Below are 19,136 nucleotides of genomic sequence, written 5' to 3'. Positions count from 1 at the left end.
TGCCAAAAGGTGGGAATGGGCAACAGGATGGATCACTTGATGGTTACCTGTTCTGTTCATTCCCTCTGGGGCACCTGGCATTGGCCACGGTCAAAAGACAGGATACTGGGCTAGATGGACCTTTGGTCTGACCAATATGGTTGTTCTTATGTAAGAATTCTTGTGGGACTGCTGCTCTGAAGGCCTGGGCTCTATAACCGACAAATATCCAGCAGCAGTCGATCAAGAAACTGTCGGCTGCATTGGAGGGCAGCAAAGATAGATTTTAAGTTTCTACTTCATGACTTGTAGGAGCAAAATGAACTTTCCAGTAAAGACTGAAATTGGGAGAAGCTTTAAATGCCTTGTTGTTCAAGTGATTGTCCACATGGATTCCACCTTATGCACACCGGATTGGATTTTTTTGGCCAGCAGTGCTTGTTGGGGGTGGGCCTGTGCTCTAGATGTCCTCCAGCCCCCACACTCAAGGGCATAAGGGCAGAGCGGGCCCAACAATTCCTACTTATCAGTCACGGCCTTACTGGTGTAAGGTGTATGCAGCCGCATGCCTGGTGTATGCAGCCATATGCCCTCAAACCAACGTCCTCTGCCCTCACTTCTAAAGTAAGATTGCCTTCCCCTAAGAGGGGGGAGGCTATAACAGGCAGGGGTAGAGGAACAGTTGATCCTGGCAACAATTTCCTCCTCCTCCTCTGATATGGCAGCCAATCTCTCTACGTTGTCCAGCAGATGACTTTAAGGCATTCCAAAACTGAAGAAATGTGTCGCCAAGACCCTTGACATCCCACGGAAATTAGTGCAAGAGAAATTGCAAAAGCTGCTAGACATTCTGCATCCTTCCATGTCTGGTAGACTCTATGCTTATTAACAAGGGATTATTAGAACCTGCAGTGGACTAATGGCAGGCTCCAGCATCGATACCTGCCACTTCCAAAAACGTGGATAGACAGTATGAAGTTCCTAAGGGCTTCAGGTATTTTTATTTGCTTCTTAATAGACATCAGGCTTAAAACAAATATAAGGAAGTTCTTCTTCACACAACACACTGTCAACCTGTGGAACTTGTTGCCATGGGACGTGGTGAAGGCTAAAAGTATAACTGGGTTCAAAATAGAATTAGATATGTTCATGGAGGAGGGGTCCATCAATGGCTTTTAGCCAAGATGGTCAGGGATGCAGCCCCATTCTCTGGGTGTCACTAAACCTCCAGCTGCCAGGCACCGGGACTGAATGACAGGAGACTGATCACTCAGAATTGTCCTGTTCTGTTCATTCCCTCTAAAACATCTGGCACTAGTCACTGCCAGAGACAGGTTATTGGGGTAGATGGACCATTGGTCTGACCCACTATGGCCGTTCCTATAGTGCCAGATTCACTTGTCATAGTGGCCGTTACAGAACGATCCAAGCAGAAAGGGCCCCCAAAAACATCACCAAGAAAAAGGACCCTGAGAAACTAGATTTGTTCAGCAGAAAAGTTGTCTTCTCTGCCAATCTCCTAATTATGACTATTTGAACTGGGACAGATTCTCTCTGTTTATGGAAAGACTGCTGCAGGAGCATAAGGAAGAATTAAAATCCATCATGCGAGAGAGGCAGCTGATAGCTTTAACTTCCCTGTAGGCTGCTTTGGATGTATCGGATACGTCCGCCTGCACCATGGTCACATTGGTGGTGGTTCAGAATTGGGGAGGTCCAAAACACTCATCAAAAACTGATGAGGCCCTCCCCTTGTTAAAGGACTCCTGAGTCACTTTGCGTTCTCTGGGTTTGTACACCTCAGCCCCAAGAAGAAAGCAAACCAAACCTCAAGATTCCTTCAGACATAGTCGCTCTGCTCCATACTGTTACAACTTTCTGAGGATATTGGAGCCAGTAAGGGAGAAGCAGAGCTTCCAGAATAGAGAACCCACCGCCTCTTCCTCTGCTACAATGCACTCAACGTCTTCTTCTCAACAGCAGTTTTCATGCCATAGTTGAGCCCTTTTGGCAACTGCCTGTCTTTTTTCAGGGAAGCCTGGGCTGGGATCATTGTGGACCAGTGGATGTGAGAGATTGCATGCAATACCTGTTGCTGACAGTTCCAGTTGCTTACTACCCTTCAGGTACCTTCCCCATTCCTCTTCTGAGACACTCTCACAAGATACTGTTGAAGAAAGGTGGTTTCTCTCCTGCATCTCTGAGCAATGGAATGAGGTGCCCTTTGAGTTCGGGGTGGGAAAGGAGTTCTTATTCACACTATATTTTCATTCCAAAGAAGAAAGGAGGCTGGCATCCCATTCTGGACCTTTGATGTCTCATCAACTTCATCCACCATTTCAGGTTCAGGATGGTGACTCAAGCCTCCATTAGATCCTCAAGACTTTCATGGCTCTAACCTTGCAAGACACCTATTTTCAGATATCCATACATCTGGCTCATAGGAAATACCTCAGATTCCTAGTAGGAACATCTCATTACCAGTACAGTGTCTTGTCTTCTGGTCTTTCCACAGCACTAGTACTGTTCATCAAGGACTTGGCAGATGTAGCAGCTCACGTAAGGAGAGAAGGGATCCAGGTCTACCAATATCCCAGTGATGGGTCGATCCAGGAAAAATCACCGCAGCAAATGGCCAACTTGATTAAAGTAGCCTTAAAGTTCTTTGCCACACTGACTCAAAGCAGAGAGTTCATAGAAGTCTTGTTAGATTTCAGGTCAGCAAGAGCCATCTTCTTCCACAAAAAAGATTTTACACTATTTTTGTCCTCAACTCTCATTTCAACGCATTGGACTGTTTACTAGACCTGAAACAACTTTTGGCCTCCTATTATTTCCATAAGGGTTTATCTAGCAATAATATCTGCACATCACCCTGCTATCCAGGACCAAACTGTATTTTTTCCATCCTAGAGTGGCTAGATTTCTTAAAGGCCCTATTCATTAGTTTTATTTTTTTACCCCCTCCAGTTCAGGAGTCACCGGCCTCTTGGGACCTCAATATAGTTTTAACAGGATTGATAGGTCTCCTTTTAGTGTCTTTAGGTGGTTGCTATCAGTGAAGTCTGCCTTTTTAGTTGCCATTACATCAGCTCAAAGGGTTGGGGATTCAGACCCTTATTGTGGGGACCCTTATTCTTTGGCAGAGGCTTCCAGAATGGATGCCTATCTTGGTAGGGCTGTCTTGCCATTTTTGTTTAAGTAGGATACCTACAAGCAAATGAATTGTTTGTTACTCACCAAGTGTAGAATCTGTGTGAACAATCACTGAAAGAAAGAGAGCTTACTTACTTTACAGTAACTGATTCTTTGAGATGTGTTGCCCAGGTGAATTCCACACCCTGCCCTACTTTCTTGCTATTAGAGTCCTATTCCTCTGGGATTCTGTTTTGGCGAAAGACCTGAAGGATGGTTGGGGTCGCTCCACCCTTATGCCTGAGGTGGGGGGTGGATGGGAAGCAAGGAGATCTAGGGCACAGGTGCGGCCCCAATGGACACTGCTGGCCAAAAGAATCCAATCTTACAGGCATGAGGAACGTGTGCACCAAGAGTGGAATCCATGTGGAAAACACATCCCAAAGAACTTCAGTAACTGTAAGGTAAGTAACTTTTTTTCTTTTTCTTTTGAATAAAGAATTGAAGACCTGATTCTACTGCCATTTTGCATTAAATATTCCAACTGGCTTTAGTGGGAGTTTGTGTGTATAGGAACTGCAGGGTCAGGCTGAAAGCAATGCAGCTTAGGATCAGATTAGCAGAACTGGACTATTTTTCAAACATTCTTATTAAAATTATTCTGCCTTAAAAAGGAAAGAATGAAACCTTGCTTTTCTTTTTTTTATCTGTTTAATTTTTGTTGTGCCTCCAGCTGTGTGTTTTATTTTAATATCATTCTGCATATAGTTTTTCCAATGAAGTAGTTCAGCTGATTTCTTTCCCTGTAAAATATTTAGGTAAATTTACCATAAATAGCTCTGACAAAGACACGTGATCTACAATAATAGATAAATGAAAGGACAAGAATCAGTTACTGGGTGAAGATGGCAATAATTCAGACTAACTAGACCACAATGTAAGAGCCAGATTCTCTGGTGTTTTAATCCCTGCCTCCTGCAGCCCCTACTCTTGTAGTGGCAGAGGTCATGACCACAGTATTCTATGCTGTGGCTATCTCAGTTGGCATATGCTTGATTTCTCAGATGTAAAAGTCTCCCCAACACTTTCCCCCTCACTTGGCACCAAGTTTATGCTTGGGACAGCACAGAATGTGGTTGTCTAAGTGTGTTACCTTGGTTTCAGTAGTACATTTTGGTTCAACTTACAGCTCTGAACCACATAGCCTGGAAAGTTGTATGTCCACTTCTCATATCTCCTGCTGCTGTGGGAAATGTTGACATGTAAGAAAAATTTAAATAATGGACCTGATTTTCCGCTCCTGGTGTTGTCATCTACATCTCTGCAAAATGCAACCGAATCAGGAAGCTAGAGGTTTTACTTCCACTTTGCACAGGCTTACAAAGAAGGCACACAGGTGTGAGGCAGAGGAGAATCAGGCCCACTATGTTTATTAATAACCAGTCCTGCTTGGTGTGATATTGTCTTTGCATCATGCTGTCACAGATATCCAATAACATAACTGTGTTCTAAACATATAACCGCACCATTAACTCCGAATTGATTTCGTAATATAACCTTTTTATTGTAAGACTTCTAAAGAAACAGTTCTTTCACCGAGCATTGAAAGTGATGAAAATGAAGCCTGATAAGGACACAAAAAAAGAAAAAGAGAAAGGAAAGACTGAGAGTGGGAAAGAGGATGAGAAAAAGAGCAAGAAGGAAAGTGGCAAAGATGAAAAGACTAAGAAGGAGAAAGAGAAGGAAAAGAGAAAGGATGGTGAGAAAGAAGAGTGCAAGAAGGTAAGTGCAACCCAAAAAGAAAACGGTCAAACCTATTAGCAGATACTACTAACTACTGCGAAAAACCTAGTTTTTAAAAGGGTAAGGTGGTTCGACCCAAAATTTAACCTACCATCTCCTTGCTATTCTATTACTTACTTTAAATATCTGGATCTAAATTTTCCAAGGGAGCCCAACCTGGCCTCCAATTGTGCACCTCATCATTTTATCGTAATGACAGAGAAGATGGAATTTACGCTAACAAACAAAACACAGTTGTCTTTGGTTGGAACATGCAGTGATCCTTTGTACCAATTGTGATGGGATCCCTGGGGTACAACCTGGAACTGGGGTACCACTGTGCCCCCTTAACTCTCCAGCCTGGGCTAGCTCTCATATTGCTTTGCTAGTGATAAGCAGCAAACCCCTCCAGGCACTATCATCACTTAGCACAACAGCATGTGGAGCCCCACACCCAGCTAATTGCATGAATGCTCCCTGAGCCACTCATGAATCACGCAGAGAAAGGCCCAGCAAGTCTCCCAAGCCGCCAGCCTTGCACCCCCAGAATATACCCTCTTGCCCAAGTCAGAAGCCTGACCAGTGTAAGTTTATTACCCAGTCCACCCCTCCCTCGATGTGGAGAGGACACACGCTAGCCTTTGTAAACTGAGCTGAGGTTTCTCAAGCACTTCAAGCAAAATACATTGTTTCAGGTAAAATGTAAAACAGCTTTATTAACTATAGAAAGATAAATATTAAGTGATAAGTGGTAGGCACAAAAGGTGAGAGATAGTTGTTGTTGTTTTTGTTTTTTTTTTGGTAAATGCATGGTCTAAATCTTAGTAGACTAGGCAATATTTAGATTAAGCAGTTTCTCTGAACTCACTGGATGTTGCAGGTAGGTCACAGTTCGTAATGCACAGGCCTCTCCTTTAAGCCTGAGACCAGTCTCCTCAGTTCAAGTCTTCGTCTTCACAGCTTTCAGAGTAACAGCCGTGTTAGTCTGTATTCGCAAAAAGAAAAGGAGTACTTGTGGCAATAAATTGGTTAGTCTCTAAGGTGCCACAAGTCCTCCTTTTCTTTTTGTCTTCACAGCGTTCTTGTTGCTTCCAGCGTAGGTGGGGGATGAGAGAGGTAGAAGCATGATGCCTCTCTCCCCTATTTGATATCCTCAGTCCATGTGCCTGGAAAACACTAGTCCAGATATGTCCTGGTGGGCTCTGCCGAGTCACAGAGTTGAGCAGTCCCCCATTGTGTGATGCTTGTGTAGCACTCTTACAGCATTGTAAACCCCTTGTTTACCTCTCCCCTGCTGATTAAAGGTCTCTTAACACCCTCCTGGGAGAGGATAACCTCCTTTGTTGTCACTGGAGAACTAGCACTGGACAACTCTCAGGGTATGTCTATACTGCCCACATTACAGTGCGGCCACAGCAGCGCTGTGACGTGGGCAATATAGACATGTTTTATTGCCAAGGGAGAGTTCTCCTGGCAATGAAAAAACCCACCCCGAATGAGTGGTGGTAGCTTTATCATCAGGAGCGCAGCTCCCGGCAATAAAGCGATGTCTATACTGGCACTTTTCAGTGCTAAAACTTGTTGCTTAGGGGGGGGTGTTTTCACATCCCTGAACAACTTAGTTTTAGCGCTGAAAGTGGCCATGCAGAGACAGCCTCAAACTTACAACATATTTCAGTAGCAACCATATAGCAAAATTACATAACTTCATACACACTAACAATATACATACTTTGATAGAACAGTCAGGTTCACCAGATTGTGACCTTTCATATGATATCTTACATGGCATGTTTTGTATGAAATATATCATAATTGATATTCAACCCGGTCATATGAGGGTTCCAGGGTGCTGCGTTGAGGTGCAGAGTGCTACACCTATATTTTAACATTTGTATATATGTAAGACAGTGCACCAAATTTGTGTGTGCTGTTGCATGTGTAGAAATGGAAGTCCTATTTTGAAATGTTGGCTAGTAATAGGGAGTGCTTTTGCAGTAGTTTTCTTGTTCAGCACTCATAAGCAACTTTGTAATGAGGATATATGGATGCAGCCAAAATTTCAAAATGGAACCTATGAATCTGGAGCCTTTTACAGTCTCTAAATTCCTTTTTAATTATTCCTTCTGTTTCATGATTGATATGCTCTTAGGATGAGAGCCCAGGAACACCCAAGAAAAAGGAAACCAAGAGAAAATTTAAACTTGAGCCACATGAAGATCAAGTTTTTCTGGATGGAAATGAGGTGAGGTTTGTGTGTAACTTATATTTCTACACTTCCTACATTTATCAGTGACCAGTACATTGACAATAAAATACTGAGACTGATTGATTTCTCCAGACTTTTTCCTTCTGCCCTTTTGATAGTTACCAGCATGGGTGGAAACCTTGCTGGCCTTTCTTGCTAGTAAAGTCATGCCATATTGAAGTATTTTTAAACAAAAGTTGGAGCTTCAAATTCAGTTACAGGGAAGGGAGTCCAAGGTGGCTGCCATCTAGAAGCCTCGTGGTCTGAACATGGGACTGGGAGTCAGGCACACCTGAATTCTAAACTAGGCTCTGCCACCAAATTTCTGTGTGGCCTTAAATTATTTAATCTCTTCGTGCCTCACTTGCCTCTTCTTTAAATCAGATGATTTACTTCTCTAACGGTATCAGACTGGATTCCTGCTCTTGCACTTATATCTTGAGACAAGAGGGAATTCCTGTACTTTTCAGTGATTTTGCCCATTTAAACAGAGGGAAATGTCTCATACATGGGCCAATGAGACACAGCTGTCTGGAATGTTTCCTTAAATTCCTTTCTGATGGAGGTCAGCAAAGGAGTGTCCCGTTATGACTGGTTCCAGTTCCCTGCCTATCCTACAGACTATACATTGAGAGAAACTTTCTCCACAAAATTGGTGAGCACCTACAGTAGTGGGTTTGTATATGTCTGGTATGCAGTTGATATAAGTCACCTTTTCAGCTGTGAAGGTTACCAGTTACTGCTGTCAGGTACTTGGAGTCTTCACTACTAGATGAAGATGCTATCTGGCCTGACATTCATTAATCCTACTAGTTCAAAGTATATATTTTTTTCCCTTTTGGGAACATGAGTTTGTTTTTTACTGAAAGTTATGGCTTCATGGCCAGTACCTCCAAAGCTCCATAAACACTGTGATTTAGTATTATTTCTGACGCTCTTTCATTTCCATGAGTCTGTTACCTAATGTGAACTCCTGGAGAAAACATCTTTCATAAATTATTCTTGGCTAAAGCTTCTTTTAAGTAGTAACGCTTCTAGGAATCCATTCAGGAAAGTGATTTTTATGGCTTAAGAGAAGGGAAAATTATTTACCTGTAATTCTCTGAAGATATCCTTTGTGTTCCTACTTCCTTACAGTTGGGAGATGAACCCTTGATGATTTACCTTTTGTCCATTTAGCTATTTTTTTGCTCACAAATGATTCTCAGAGGTTAGAGAGTTCCATGCTTCCCACTCATTAAAGCATTACAAATGCATGCTCAAGTGGGACATTGAAGCACCACTGATTGGTCAGTAAATGAGACACAACTATCAGCACTGGAAAATGTTAGTCTTTGAGAGCTAGGGAAGTTTATTCCAGTCTCATGCTAAACTTCAAGTAGAAATATACAGCTAAATGGTGTTTTCAGCTAAGCCAGATAAGAGTAACTTTCCTTTCTTTACCTCTGATGGAGCTATGAGGATTAATGTTTGTAAGATGCTGAAAGGGTAAAGGGCTATGTATTATTAATGGAAAATAATATACTCCTGGGGGAATTCTGCGCCACTGCACTTGCGCAGAATTTATATCCCCCTCAGTTTTCTTTGCTTCCCTGCAGCAAAATGACTTTCTGATGGCGAAGCCACAAGAGCGGTCATATGACCCTCCCCAGCAGTATGTTTTGAGTGCCCAGGGCAGCTGGCATAGAGGTAAATCACTGTGGGGCAAAGGGCAGGACTGGGGAAGACCTGGCTGGTGGCTCTTACCCTGTGCTGGGCTCAGCTGCTAGTCCCAGCTGCGCTGGGGAGGACGGGACTTCCTCTTCCCCTGCACGGTATCTGGGGCTGTGTCAGATCCACCCCCAGATTTCTCCCCTGGCTGTAGGAAGCTCTGCAAACTCCCCACTTCCTGCACCCATCACTCCTCAGCTGCAGCGGGAGGGATCACTGTACAAGGAGCTGCTCCCCCATCCACCCAACCCCCATGCATCCAGACCCTCCTGCCAAGCCTCACTCTCCCCACACCCAGAACCCCAGCAGGCAATGCTCCCCCTGCACCCAGATCCCCAACCTGCTGAGCCCCAACCACCTTCACCTGGACCCCCCTGCAGACTCCCATTACTGTTGCACCCAGATCCCACACAGAACCCTCTCAACCCACACCTGGATCCCCCCACACTAAGCCCCTCCACACTTGGATCCTGCCTTGCTGAGACTGCCTGCCTACACCTGGTGCACGTGGCACTGAGGGGCATGGTCCTGGGCTGTTTCTGGGGCAGGCCCGGTCCTTGAGCTGTGTCAGGGTTGGGTGCAGCCTCACAACTGAGTCACCTACACCTACTACAGGACAGGCCCAACAAAGAAAGTAACAGAACGCCACTAGCAATGACCTTCAGCTCCGAACTAAAACCTCTCCAGCGCATCATCAAGGATCTACAACCTATCCTGAAGGACGATCCCTCACTCTCACAGATCTTGGGAGACAGGCCAGTCCTCGCTTCCAGACAGCCCCCCAACCTGAAGCAAATACACACCAGCAACCACACAACAAAAACACTAACTCAGGAACCTATCCTTGGAACAAAGCCCGTTGCCAACTCTGTCCACATATCTGTTCAGGGGACACTATCATAGGACGTAATCACATCAGCCACACTATCAGAGGCTCGTTCCCCTGCACATCTACCAATGTGATATGCCATGATGTGCCAACAATGCCCCCCTGCAATGTACATTGGCCAAACTGGACAGTCGCTACATAAAAGAATAAGTGGACCCAAATCAGATGTCAAGAATTATAACATTTTAAAAACCAGTCAGAGAACACTTCAACCTCCCTGGACACTCTATTACAGACCTAAAAGTCGCAATTATTCAACAAAAAAACTTCAAAAACCGACTAATGAGAAACTGCACAACTGGAATTAATTTGCAAACTGGACACCATTAAATTAGGCTTGAATAAAGACTGGGAGTGGATGAGTCACTACACAAACTAAAACCTATTTCCCCATGCTAATTCCCCCCCCCCCCACACACACACAGTTACTCACACCTTCTTGTCAACTGTTTGAAATGGGCCATCCTGATTATCACTACAAAAATTTTTTTTTCCTCCTGCTAATAGCCCACCTTAATCGATTACTCTCAGAGTTGGTATGGCAACCCCCATTTTTTTTCATGTTCTCTATATATTGTGACGGGGCAAGGCCAGATGGCTATAGAAAAGTAGTGGGAGATAGATATATTAGCTCCAGGCTAAACAAATCCGTGGTACCAGGATAAGGGAAATGGCAGCTGCTCCAGTTCAATTAAGACACCTGGGGCCAATTAAGAACTTTCCAGAAGGCAGGGAGAATGCTAGATTGATTGGGACACCTGGAGCCAATCAGGGGCTGGCTGAAACTAGTTAAAAGCCTCCCAGTCAGTCAGGTGGGTGTGCATGTCAGCAGCTGTGGGAGGAAGTTGCGCTGTTGAAGAGACTGAGTAGTACACACCATATCAGGCACAAGGAAGGAGGCCTTGAGGTAAGGGTGAAGTGGAGCTTGAGGAAGTGAAGGCTGCTGTGGGGGAAGCAGCCCAGGGAATTGTACGTCATGTTTCTAAAAGGTCAGCTACCATAGCTAAAACTATTAGGGTCCCTGGGCTGGAGCCTGGAGTAGAAGGTGGGCCTGGGCTTCCCCCCCCCGCACCACCTTTGCCCCCTGATTAATCGCTGAGACTGGGAGACAACAGAGTCTGTGCAAGGAAGGATAACTTCTCCTTACCTCCCTCACTGGCTTATGATGAAAATGGCTCAGTAGACTGTGACCCTTGTCTCTAGAGAGAGAAGGGTTACGTGAAGGGTCACAGTGAGCCTCTGAGGCTAGCGAAATCCGCCAGGAAATGTGGGACCCACGGAGGCAAGGACAGAGTTTTGTCACAATATATATATCTTCCTACTGTATTTTCCACTGCATGCATCTGATGAAGTGAGCTTTAGCCCATGAAAGCTTATGCTCAAATAAATTTGTTAGTCTCTAAGGTGCCACAAGTACTCCTCGTTCTTTTTGCTGAAACAGACTAACACGGCTACCACTCTGAAAGACTGCTGAGTTTGTGTCCCTGGGTGGGAGCTGCACAGTGATCTCCCACCTCTGTGCAGCCAGTGGCCTATGCTCCCCAATGCTAAGCTGGAGCCTCCACATTTGACAAAATTTGCAGAATTTTAAAATACTGTGTGCAGAATTTTTAATTTTTTGGCACAGAATGCCCCCGGGAGTAAATAATACTAGTAAGTCGTCAATCATTAAAATATTTTAAATAAAGGCACCAACACACACCAGCGTGTGAGCAACATATATCCTAATAAAAGCATTTATCAGATGCTGGAAGCTCCCAGCCTTCATCCTTGTGCCTGACAAGATATGGCACCAGTGTAATATTTGTATTATACATCCTTCTCCAATAAAAGTATTATGCTTAGGCCTTCTGCTCACTGAGTCAGATTAAGGTCAGTGCATTGCTGAGGCAATTTGTGTAGGTTTAAAGGGGTGGTAGCCACAAGATTATAAATCTGCTTCTGCAGCTACTTCACTGAGCAGAATTGGCATAGACCTTGGCTTCATGTCTTATCCAAAAATACAGAACCTCCAGCAATTCAGTGCCCCCTCACCACAATGCTGTATTGTGGTTTAGTGCTGACTTGGAGGACAGAGTGGCACCTGGTGGTGAGTGTAACCTAGTACTAGAGTAATATGGTAATACAGAAACGTGCAGATGAGGAAACTAATCTGAAAGCTCTTACCAAAGATCTTTAATTTGGAATATAATTTGTTAATTTTAACCTGATTATTCTTACTGCAGGTGTATGTGTGGATCTATGACCCAGTTCATTTTAAAACATTTGCCATGGGACTTGTTCTTGGTAAGTAAGAATGGATGTTAATGTGTAGTATAGGCTATAGTACCAAACAGGCACATCTGTTTCTTTCCCATGGACAAACTCCTTTTTGCTCTCTCATATTCAGACACAGAATTAACATTTTTATCAATTTGCACCTCGCTTACAGTTACACCTGCTAACTGCTCTGTAGATTTCAATTGCTTAGCACTAATAGATTGTGTCCTTAATAGGTACTGAACACTCACAATTGATACCCTTTCCCTTCCGCCTCCCAGTATTATTTATGTAGATCATTGGCCCGAGCAATTTTTTTTAAGGTCTAGACTAATTTTAATGTTTACACACAGGTCTATTATTCTTCCTTAGATGCTGCTGTGTAAGGGGAAATAGAAAAAGTTAGGGCCTAAAAGGCATCCAACTTCCCTGAGTTTAGAAATCATGGTAGCACCTTTCTAGAGAATCCTGTTGACACTTTATGCCTAACCACTATGGTGATGGGCACCTTCGAAATACCTAAGGTAGATGGATAAATATTTTTGATCAGTATGTAAAGGGCCTAACCATGCTACAACTAGTGGGGTTGTAGTGTACAGTATACTTTGTATATTGGGTTCTGTCTACACTTACCGGGGAATACTTACTACTTATATGGTGCTTTTTATCTTGAGAATTATACAGATCATCTTTTCAAACCATCTCTGAGGCAGGTAAATATTGTTTATTCCAATTATAAGATGAGGAAAACTGAGGCAGAGAGGAAGTGACTTGCCAAGGCAAGGCCACATGGGTAAGTCAGTGTCAGAGCTGGCATTAGAATGTAGGAGTTGCTGGCTCCCAGTTCCATGTTCATATCACTTCTCCATCAGCACAGTTCTCTAAGGAGATGATATAATTTATATGATCATGATATATTTAGGGCTTTGAAAGGTAATGTGCTTAGCTTTTAAAGTGGTGTTGGGAGCCAGTTATGTGATTACGCAATCTTGTAGACTTCAGCATATAGCAGGAGGACAGAAACTGCACAACTCTATGGAAGACAAGGGGGGTGAGGGTGGGGACTGAAAAACAAGCAAAAAATGAAAGGGTGGGGATATTCACTTGCTTGCTAAACTTAAGCCTGTTCTACTGGGTTTTTATGGCCTAAGCTGGTCATTTATATATGTGTATTTGTGGGCCAAGAGAAATTGGACTCTGTTTCTGAATGGCACTCAAATAATGGGAATGCCTATTCAAAGTACTGTACAAACATTACTACAGGCAACACCACCAGACTACTATTGCCCTTTAATTGGTAACTTATCCATGTTTCTCAAACTCTTCTCTTCATTTTTAGTGATTGCGGTTATAGCTGCAACTCTCTTCCCACTTTGGCCTGCAGAGATGCGAGTAGGTGTTTATTACCTCAGTGTAGGCGCAGGCTGTTTCGTAGCCAGTATTCTCCTACTTGCTGTTGGTAAGTGTCATTTGTTTATCAATAGAAGTTACCTGAACAGGACAAGTAGGGTAAAATTTTCAGACATGTCTAAGTGACTTAGAACCCTTTCTAATCTGTAAAAGTGGAATAAGTACTTAGGCTCCTAAATCTGTCAACTTCACTTTTGAAAATTTTACCCCTATTCTTTAAAATAGCCATAGACCAGTAGTCCCCAGTCTGTGAGACATGCACCCCTTTGGGGAGCATGGAGGAATATCTGGGGGGGCCTTGGCCAGCTCCCATAGGGAAGTAAGTGCCACCCAGCCCAACTCTGCCCTCAGCTCTGCTCCCGTCCACAGCTTTGCTCCCGGCCCCAGCTTGACCTCCCCACCACAGCTTCACACACCCCCATCCACCCCAGCCCTGCTCCTGGCCAGGGGAGCATGAACACATTCCATTACTGGTAAAGGGGTGCAGCACGAGAGGAAAAGCTTGGGGACCACTGCCGTAGACTTACCTTATGTGAGTAGTTCCTTAATGGCTACTAAATGTCACTACTGTGGCATTGGAAAAAAGTGTTCCGCAGGGTCCGTTTCAGGCTGCAGGCTTACACTAGCATGTGCAATCTAGATCTTGCATAGTGGAGATCGTAGTCCTTAGGACAGCATAAGCACTCTCTCCTATCAGAGCTCTCTAGTCCACTGTTCATGTTCGACCTCTCGCTGCTTCACTCTTGTTTTAGGCACTAGTGCTGCTGCTGCTGCTATCTAATGGGAGATAAGAGAGGTGCCCAAGGTGGTGGGGTATTTAAACTGGAGGAGAAACAGTGGCTAAGGTGAAGAGAAGAAAAAATTTGAGACAACAGGGAGGGGGAAAGGACCATCATCTACAAATTGGAGGCAGTGCTTCTTGTTGGCCAGAGAATGTGTGCTTCCTCCTGAAAAGCCAGTTCAGGCTTTGGGCAGAAGTGGAATCACCTTACCTAGAAACAGTGTGTTAGTTATAAACTTATGGGCATTGCATGTAGCTAGAATACAAAGGAAAGGAAAACCACTTGAGTCGCATTCAGGTACGTGTTGCATCTTGATATCAGAGGCCTGCGTTTTGGCCACCTGCCTTTCTTCTAGGCAGAATTAGATGCAGTGCCCTTAAGGAATAGCTCAGGACCAACACATAAGCACTTGCAAAAGAAATAAAACTGAGAATGTGGCTCACCTGTTAAGGATCTGGGCCCAAATCCTTAAATCTGAAATCAGTGGAAGTTAGGAGCCTAGCTACCTTTGAGGAGCTGGATGCAGGTAATCAAGCTTTCTTTTTGATTTGTATGGTGTGTAGCTGAGCAAAACAATGCTTAAAATGCAGGTGGGAGATCACTGACCCTCCTATTTTTCATGGAGATTTACAAACTGCAATAGAGAAAACTTGGTCTTTGGCTAAGATCAGATGATCATATCATTGCAAGGGAATAGACTTTTCTGTCTATTAGCTCTTTACTGTTTCTAACTTTTATCATCAGACTTTTATTTTTGGGAGGGGGTTGAAGGATGGCACCTTTTAATTCTCCCCCTTGCTTACTTCTCCATCACCACCATTAAGTATCAGAACATGCTGTTAGACCCATCCTTCCAGCCCAGGAATTTGGTTTCATTTGTATTTTGCGTGTTTTGTCTGTCCTCAACTTGATTTTGAGTGCAGCAGGGGAGAGGCAACGAATAAAAACAGTTGTTATGTTGTAAATATTTATATACAATATTTGGGCTCTCTCCTCACAGCCCGCTGCATCCTCTTCCTTATTATTTGGCTGATAACTGGAGGAAGGCATCATTTCTGGTTTTTGCCAAATCTGACAGCAGACGTGGGTTTCATTGACTCCTTCAGGCCCTTGTACACACACGAATACAAGGGACCAAAAGCAGACTCAAGGAAAGAGGAGAAATCAGAGACCAAAAAGCAGCTGAAGTCTGACAGTGAGGAGAAATCAGATAGTGAGAAAAAGGAAGATGAGGAAGGAAAAGTCGAAGCAACAGGCAACTCAGGAGCAGAAGGCTCTGGAGGAGAGCGGCATTCAGACACAGACAGTGATAGGCGTGAGGATGACAGATCCCAGCATAGTAGTGGAAATGGAAATGATTTTGAAATGATCACAAGAGAGGAACTTGAACAGCAAACAGATGAAGGAGATTGTGAGGAGGAGGAGGAGGAAGAGGAAGAAGAAACTAGGTCTTTACATGAAAAATCCTAACTCACTGTAGTTTTGAGACTGAATATGTGTAAAACAATTGGATTTTCTTCATTGGCTGATCACCAAAATGTAGTTACAGTAACATTCTTTCCATTTGTTTGCTGAAATACATGTTATCCAAACAGTTTTATATCTAGTATCTTCATTTTTAAAAAACTATTAGCTTGATTACTTGGTACAATCTGAATTAATACACATTTACAAAAGTTTTGTCAATTTGACAAGTTTTCTGTCAGATCCTATGATTTGTCTAGATAGTCCTCAAACATACCGAAGAACATAGTTTCCCTATTGTCATTTTCTGATACTTGCATAACTTTTCAATAAGTATAGCCTACTCAAAATAGCTTTGTAAAATGGTAAAAGTTGAATGACCAAATCTCAGATTATTCCTCGTATATTCATTTAATAGCTAGTTAAGTAAAGCACTTCTTAGCTGATGGCTCTTGACATTCTTCCTGATTTTTATAAAATTGTAAGAGAGAACTTTAAGACAACTAGTTTTAGCAGAAGGTAATTTTAAAGTATTTTGCTAAAGACCCACAAGCTGGTAGTGCTTATTTGGCTGCAGTGTTTTCAGTTGTGTACAAATTGTGTACCACCAACTTAAGAAATCCAAACTGTTTTGTACATCTGGTTCAGAGAAAGGTGTCATCTCGGAGGCAAAGGGAACAGCATTTTGGAAACTCCAGCTGTCGTCTTTTCCCCCTCACTTCCCCTGCCATCAATTTTAAAATAAAGCAACCCTTTTTATTTTAACTGTTACTTATTATTTAGAAGTTTTATCCAAATTTCAATTTGTATAATTGAAGCCATTTCAGGGTGTGTTTATTAGAGAAATGCAAGATGGAGGACCTCACAGAATCTGTACGTGATTGGTAGATTTGTCCCAGGAGCTTTTAGTTTCTTGCCAACATTCCATGTATTTGAGTGAGTAAATTGATCCTTTATTAAACAAAAGCAGATAACACAGCTGTCTGTATGCCTTAATGTTAATCTTAACATTTTCTATATTCAGAAACTGGAGTACTGTATTAACTGAGGAGTAGGCACTGCTTGAGAGTATTCACCTGTTCAGGAGTACAGATAACAAAAAAGCTAATTGTTTTTAAAACTCCTGAAGCAATTTGAATGTTCAGTTTCTCACACATCTCTTATTTGCTAGACTGTTGGAGGACATTTTGTTATATAAGCATTTAAAAAGTTAAGATTTAACATTCTGAATTGTTCAGTTTCAGACTGAAATTGAAATAGTGAATACAGATGATATTCCTGCCTGACACCACTGTGAGGAAAGAATACTAGATATTGCTTGAATTTTCAGTAGCTGACAGATTTTTTTCTTGAATTGCTCTTTTCCATCACCAGTGTTTTGAATGAAGATGTTAATTTTTCTGGTTGTGCAAATATATACATTTTACATGTGCATTAAGGTCTGATTTGCTTACTACTTCTGAATATTTATTGTATGGGGAACAGAGATTGGATCTGTTATGCATTTTTCTGTTAATATGGAAGAAATTTTTGTTAACCTGTTCCCTAACAAACTTTGACATTTGTGTGGTGTTGCTGTTTACAGTGACTTGTTTTAACAGATCCGTCACTACCATCCACTACCTTATTAAGATGTGCATGTGTAATGGGATAGTACACTGGCTCAAAACTCTTCTCTCCACTCAGTTTAGCAATTATTTTGAACAACACACGGCCTTCAGGCAGAAGCTAAAATCTACCATGCTTGCAGTTCCAATCTCCGTTGCTAGCATTGGGAACTGACTGCAATCCTTTGTGTACAACGCTCTAGCCATTTGGTTCTGTGATGTAGCTCAGCACCACCCTAAACACCCAGTATTATCATATAAAATGGTAGACATACATCCTCCTTTCAGCTGAGCAGGAACAGCACAGAACCCTTGCTTTTACTGTAAAATGCAGGGTGGTAAAGCCATTTTGTAGTCGACGCTGAAGCTAAATCTTGTCTTTATTCAGGTGAAACTCCCATTGATTTCAGTGAGTTAAAATCAAGTCAGACTGACATTTGGCCTCTCTCTAGTTTTTAAAAACCTGGAGAACAGAACCTGAGGTAGAAAAAAAGTGTGTAATACATAAGCTGAAGATGGTTAACTAATATTTGAAAATAAGGTCCAGCATTTTTCCAAGAAAAAAACAATTAGGCTCCCCCAGTTTGAAGCCTTTAGGGCAATGTATTATAGCTCTAGTTCCCCAGCTAAAATGAAATGACATCTTAATAATCCTATTGAATATTAAGTTTAATCATTCTAAATTGGAATAATATTAAATACCTATTTAGTAAAGCTGTCACCTGCTGTCTGTGCAGTGACCTATTTGAAATGAGCTTGTGGTGGAAGTCCATTTCCTAGTAGACAGACAGGTGTCTAGATCTCAAAACCCGTAACAACCCTGGGGCAGGAGAGTTCATAGCTTACCTAGGCATGGAACTGGAACTATCCTCCAATCCACTGGCTCCTAAACTTTACTGGTTCACATATCACCTTTAAAAAAGAACTTGTGAAGTGGGTGGAACATCCAGCTCATGTACACATTGAACCCCCGATTACCCTTAACCCTAAATTTGCAGTGATCAACTCACACAGTGACAGGGTAACGTGAGAAAGGGTGCACTATTGTTGGGAGCTGTTCTGTGGAGACGCAAAGCATTTCACTGCCCAGTTCTATTAGATATTTCCACAAATACTAAATTCACTGCACTTATTATAAAAATTATTTTAGGGTTAGATAGGAAATGAGTGGCTACAATTTGATATGCCAGCAACAACTAAAGAAAAAAAGGATCAGTGGACATGTGACATTTTGCATACACACTTCCAAAACAGACACAGGGTCCAAATAGAGATATGGACATAATGAAGGTACTGACCAGCATTCAGTTCTCTTAAGATATGTGGCTACTTTTTAAATCAAAGTATTTCAGAGTAAGTTGCTTCTACTCCCCTTACCAGTTTTGATTTAAACTTCATAATTTATATGCCTGTCCAGTAGGATGACTTTAATGGGAACAATTTTATTTATATTAGTGGAACATTTAAACAGTTACTCTATTAAAATTTCCTTATTGCAATACAATTTTAGTGGTCTCATTGATTTTTCTCCCTATAGCTATATAACAAGTGTAATAGTTATTCTTTTTTGATAAAATGTGATTACCCTTGGTTTAACCAATTTTGAAAAATTATTAAAAATTTTAAAGTTAAGCAGAAAACTATGCAGGTCAACATCTAGAGGAGATGTTATACTGAAACCTGCTCTGGGAACAGGGTAGACTAGAATTTTCAACCTAATTTCTCTATCAACTAGTGTACATTAATTTTTTTCAGATCTTTATCTGGTAATGTATACAAGACTCAAATATTCTTCAACTCATTCTCAAATCTGTACTGTATGCATTGGAGAGTATGGCAGTGGGGAGGAGGTTACTAGTAGCTGTGGAAAC

The 19,136-nt window shown here is 42.4% G+C and overlaps 1 protein-coding gene across 1 annotated transcript in view; it reads left to right on the top strand.

Moving 5' to 3' along the window:
- The window catches only part of SEC62 (SEC62 homolog, preprotein translocation factor), a 36,605-nt gene extending 19,969 nt beyond the window's left edge, over positions 1–16,636 (top strand). The window contains exons 4-8 of the mRNA XM_084639157.1: positions 4,686–4,896; positions 7,049–7,141; positions 11,969–12,029; positions 13,342–13,461; positions 15,195–16,636. Of these exons, the coding sequence (XP_084495283.1) occupies positions 4,686–4,896; positions 7,049–7,141; positions 11,969–12,029; positions 13,342–13,461; positions 15,195–15,664 (955 nt within the window). The 3' untranslated portion in view covers positions 15,665–16,636. The remainder of the gene's footprint in view (positions 1–4,685; positions 4,897–7,048; positions 7,142–11,968; positions 12,030–13,341; positions 13,462–15,194) is intronic.
- The last annotated feature ends 2,500 nt before the right edge of the window (positions 16,637–19,136 follow it).

This window comes from Lepidochelys olivacea (genome assembly GCF_965140295.1).
Source record: "Lepidochelys olivacea isolate rLepOli2 genome assembly, chromosome: 9".
NCBI lineage: Eukaryota > Metazoa > Chordata > Testudines > Cheloniidae > Lepidochelys > Lepidochelys olivacea.
The sequence above is the reverse complement of the archived record's forward strand: the minus strand, read 5'-3'. Positions and strand labels throughout refer to the sequence as shown.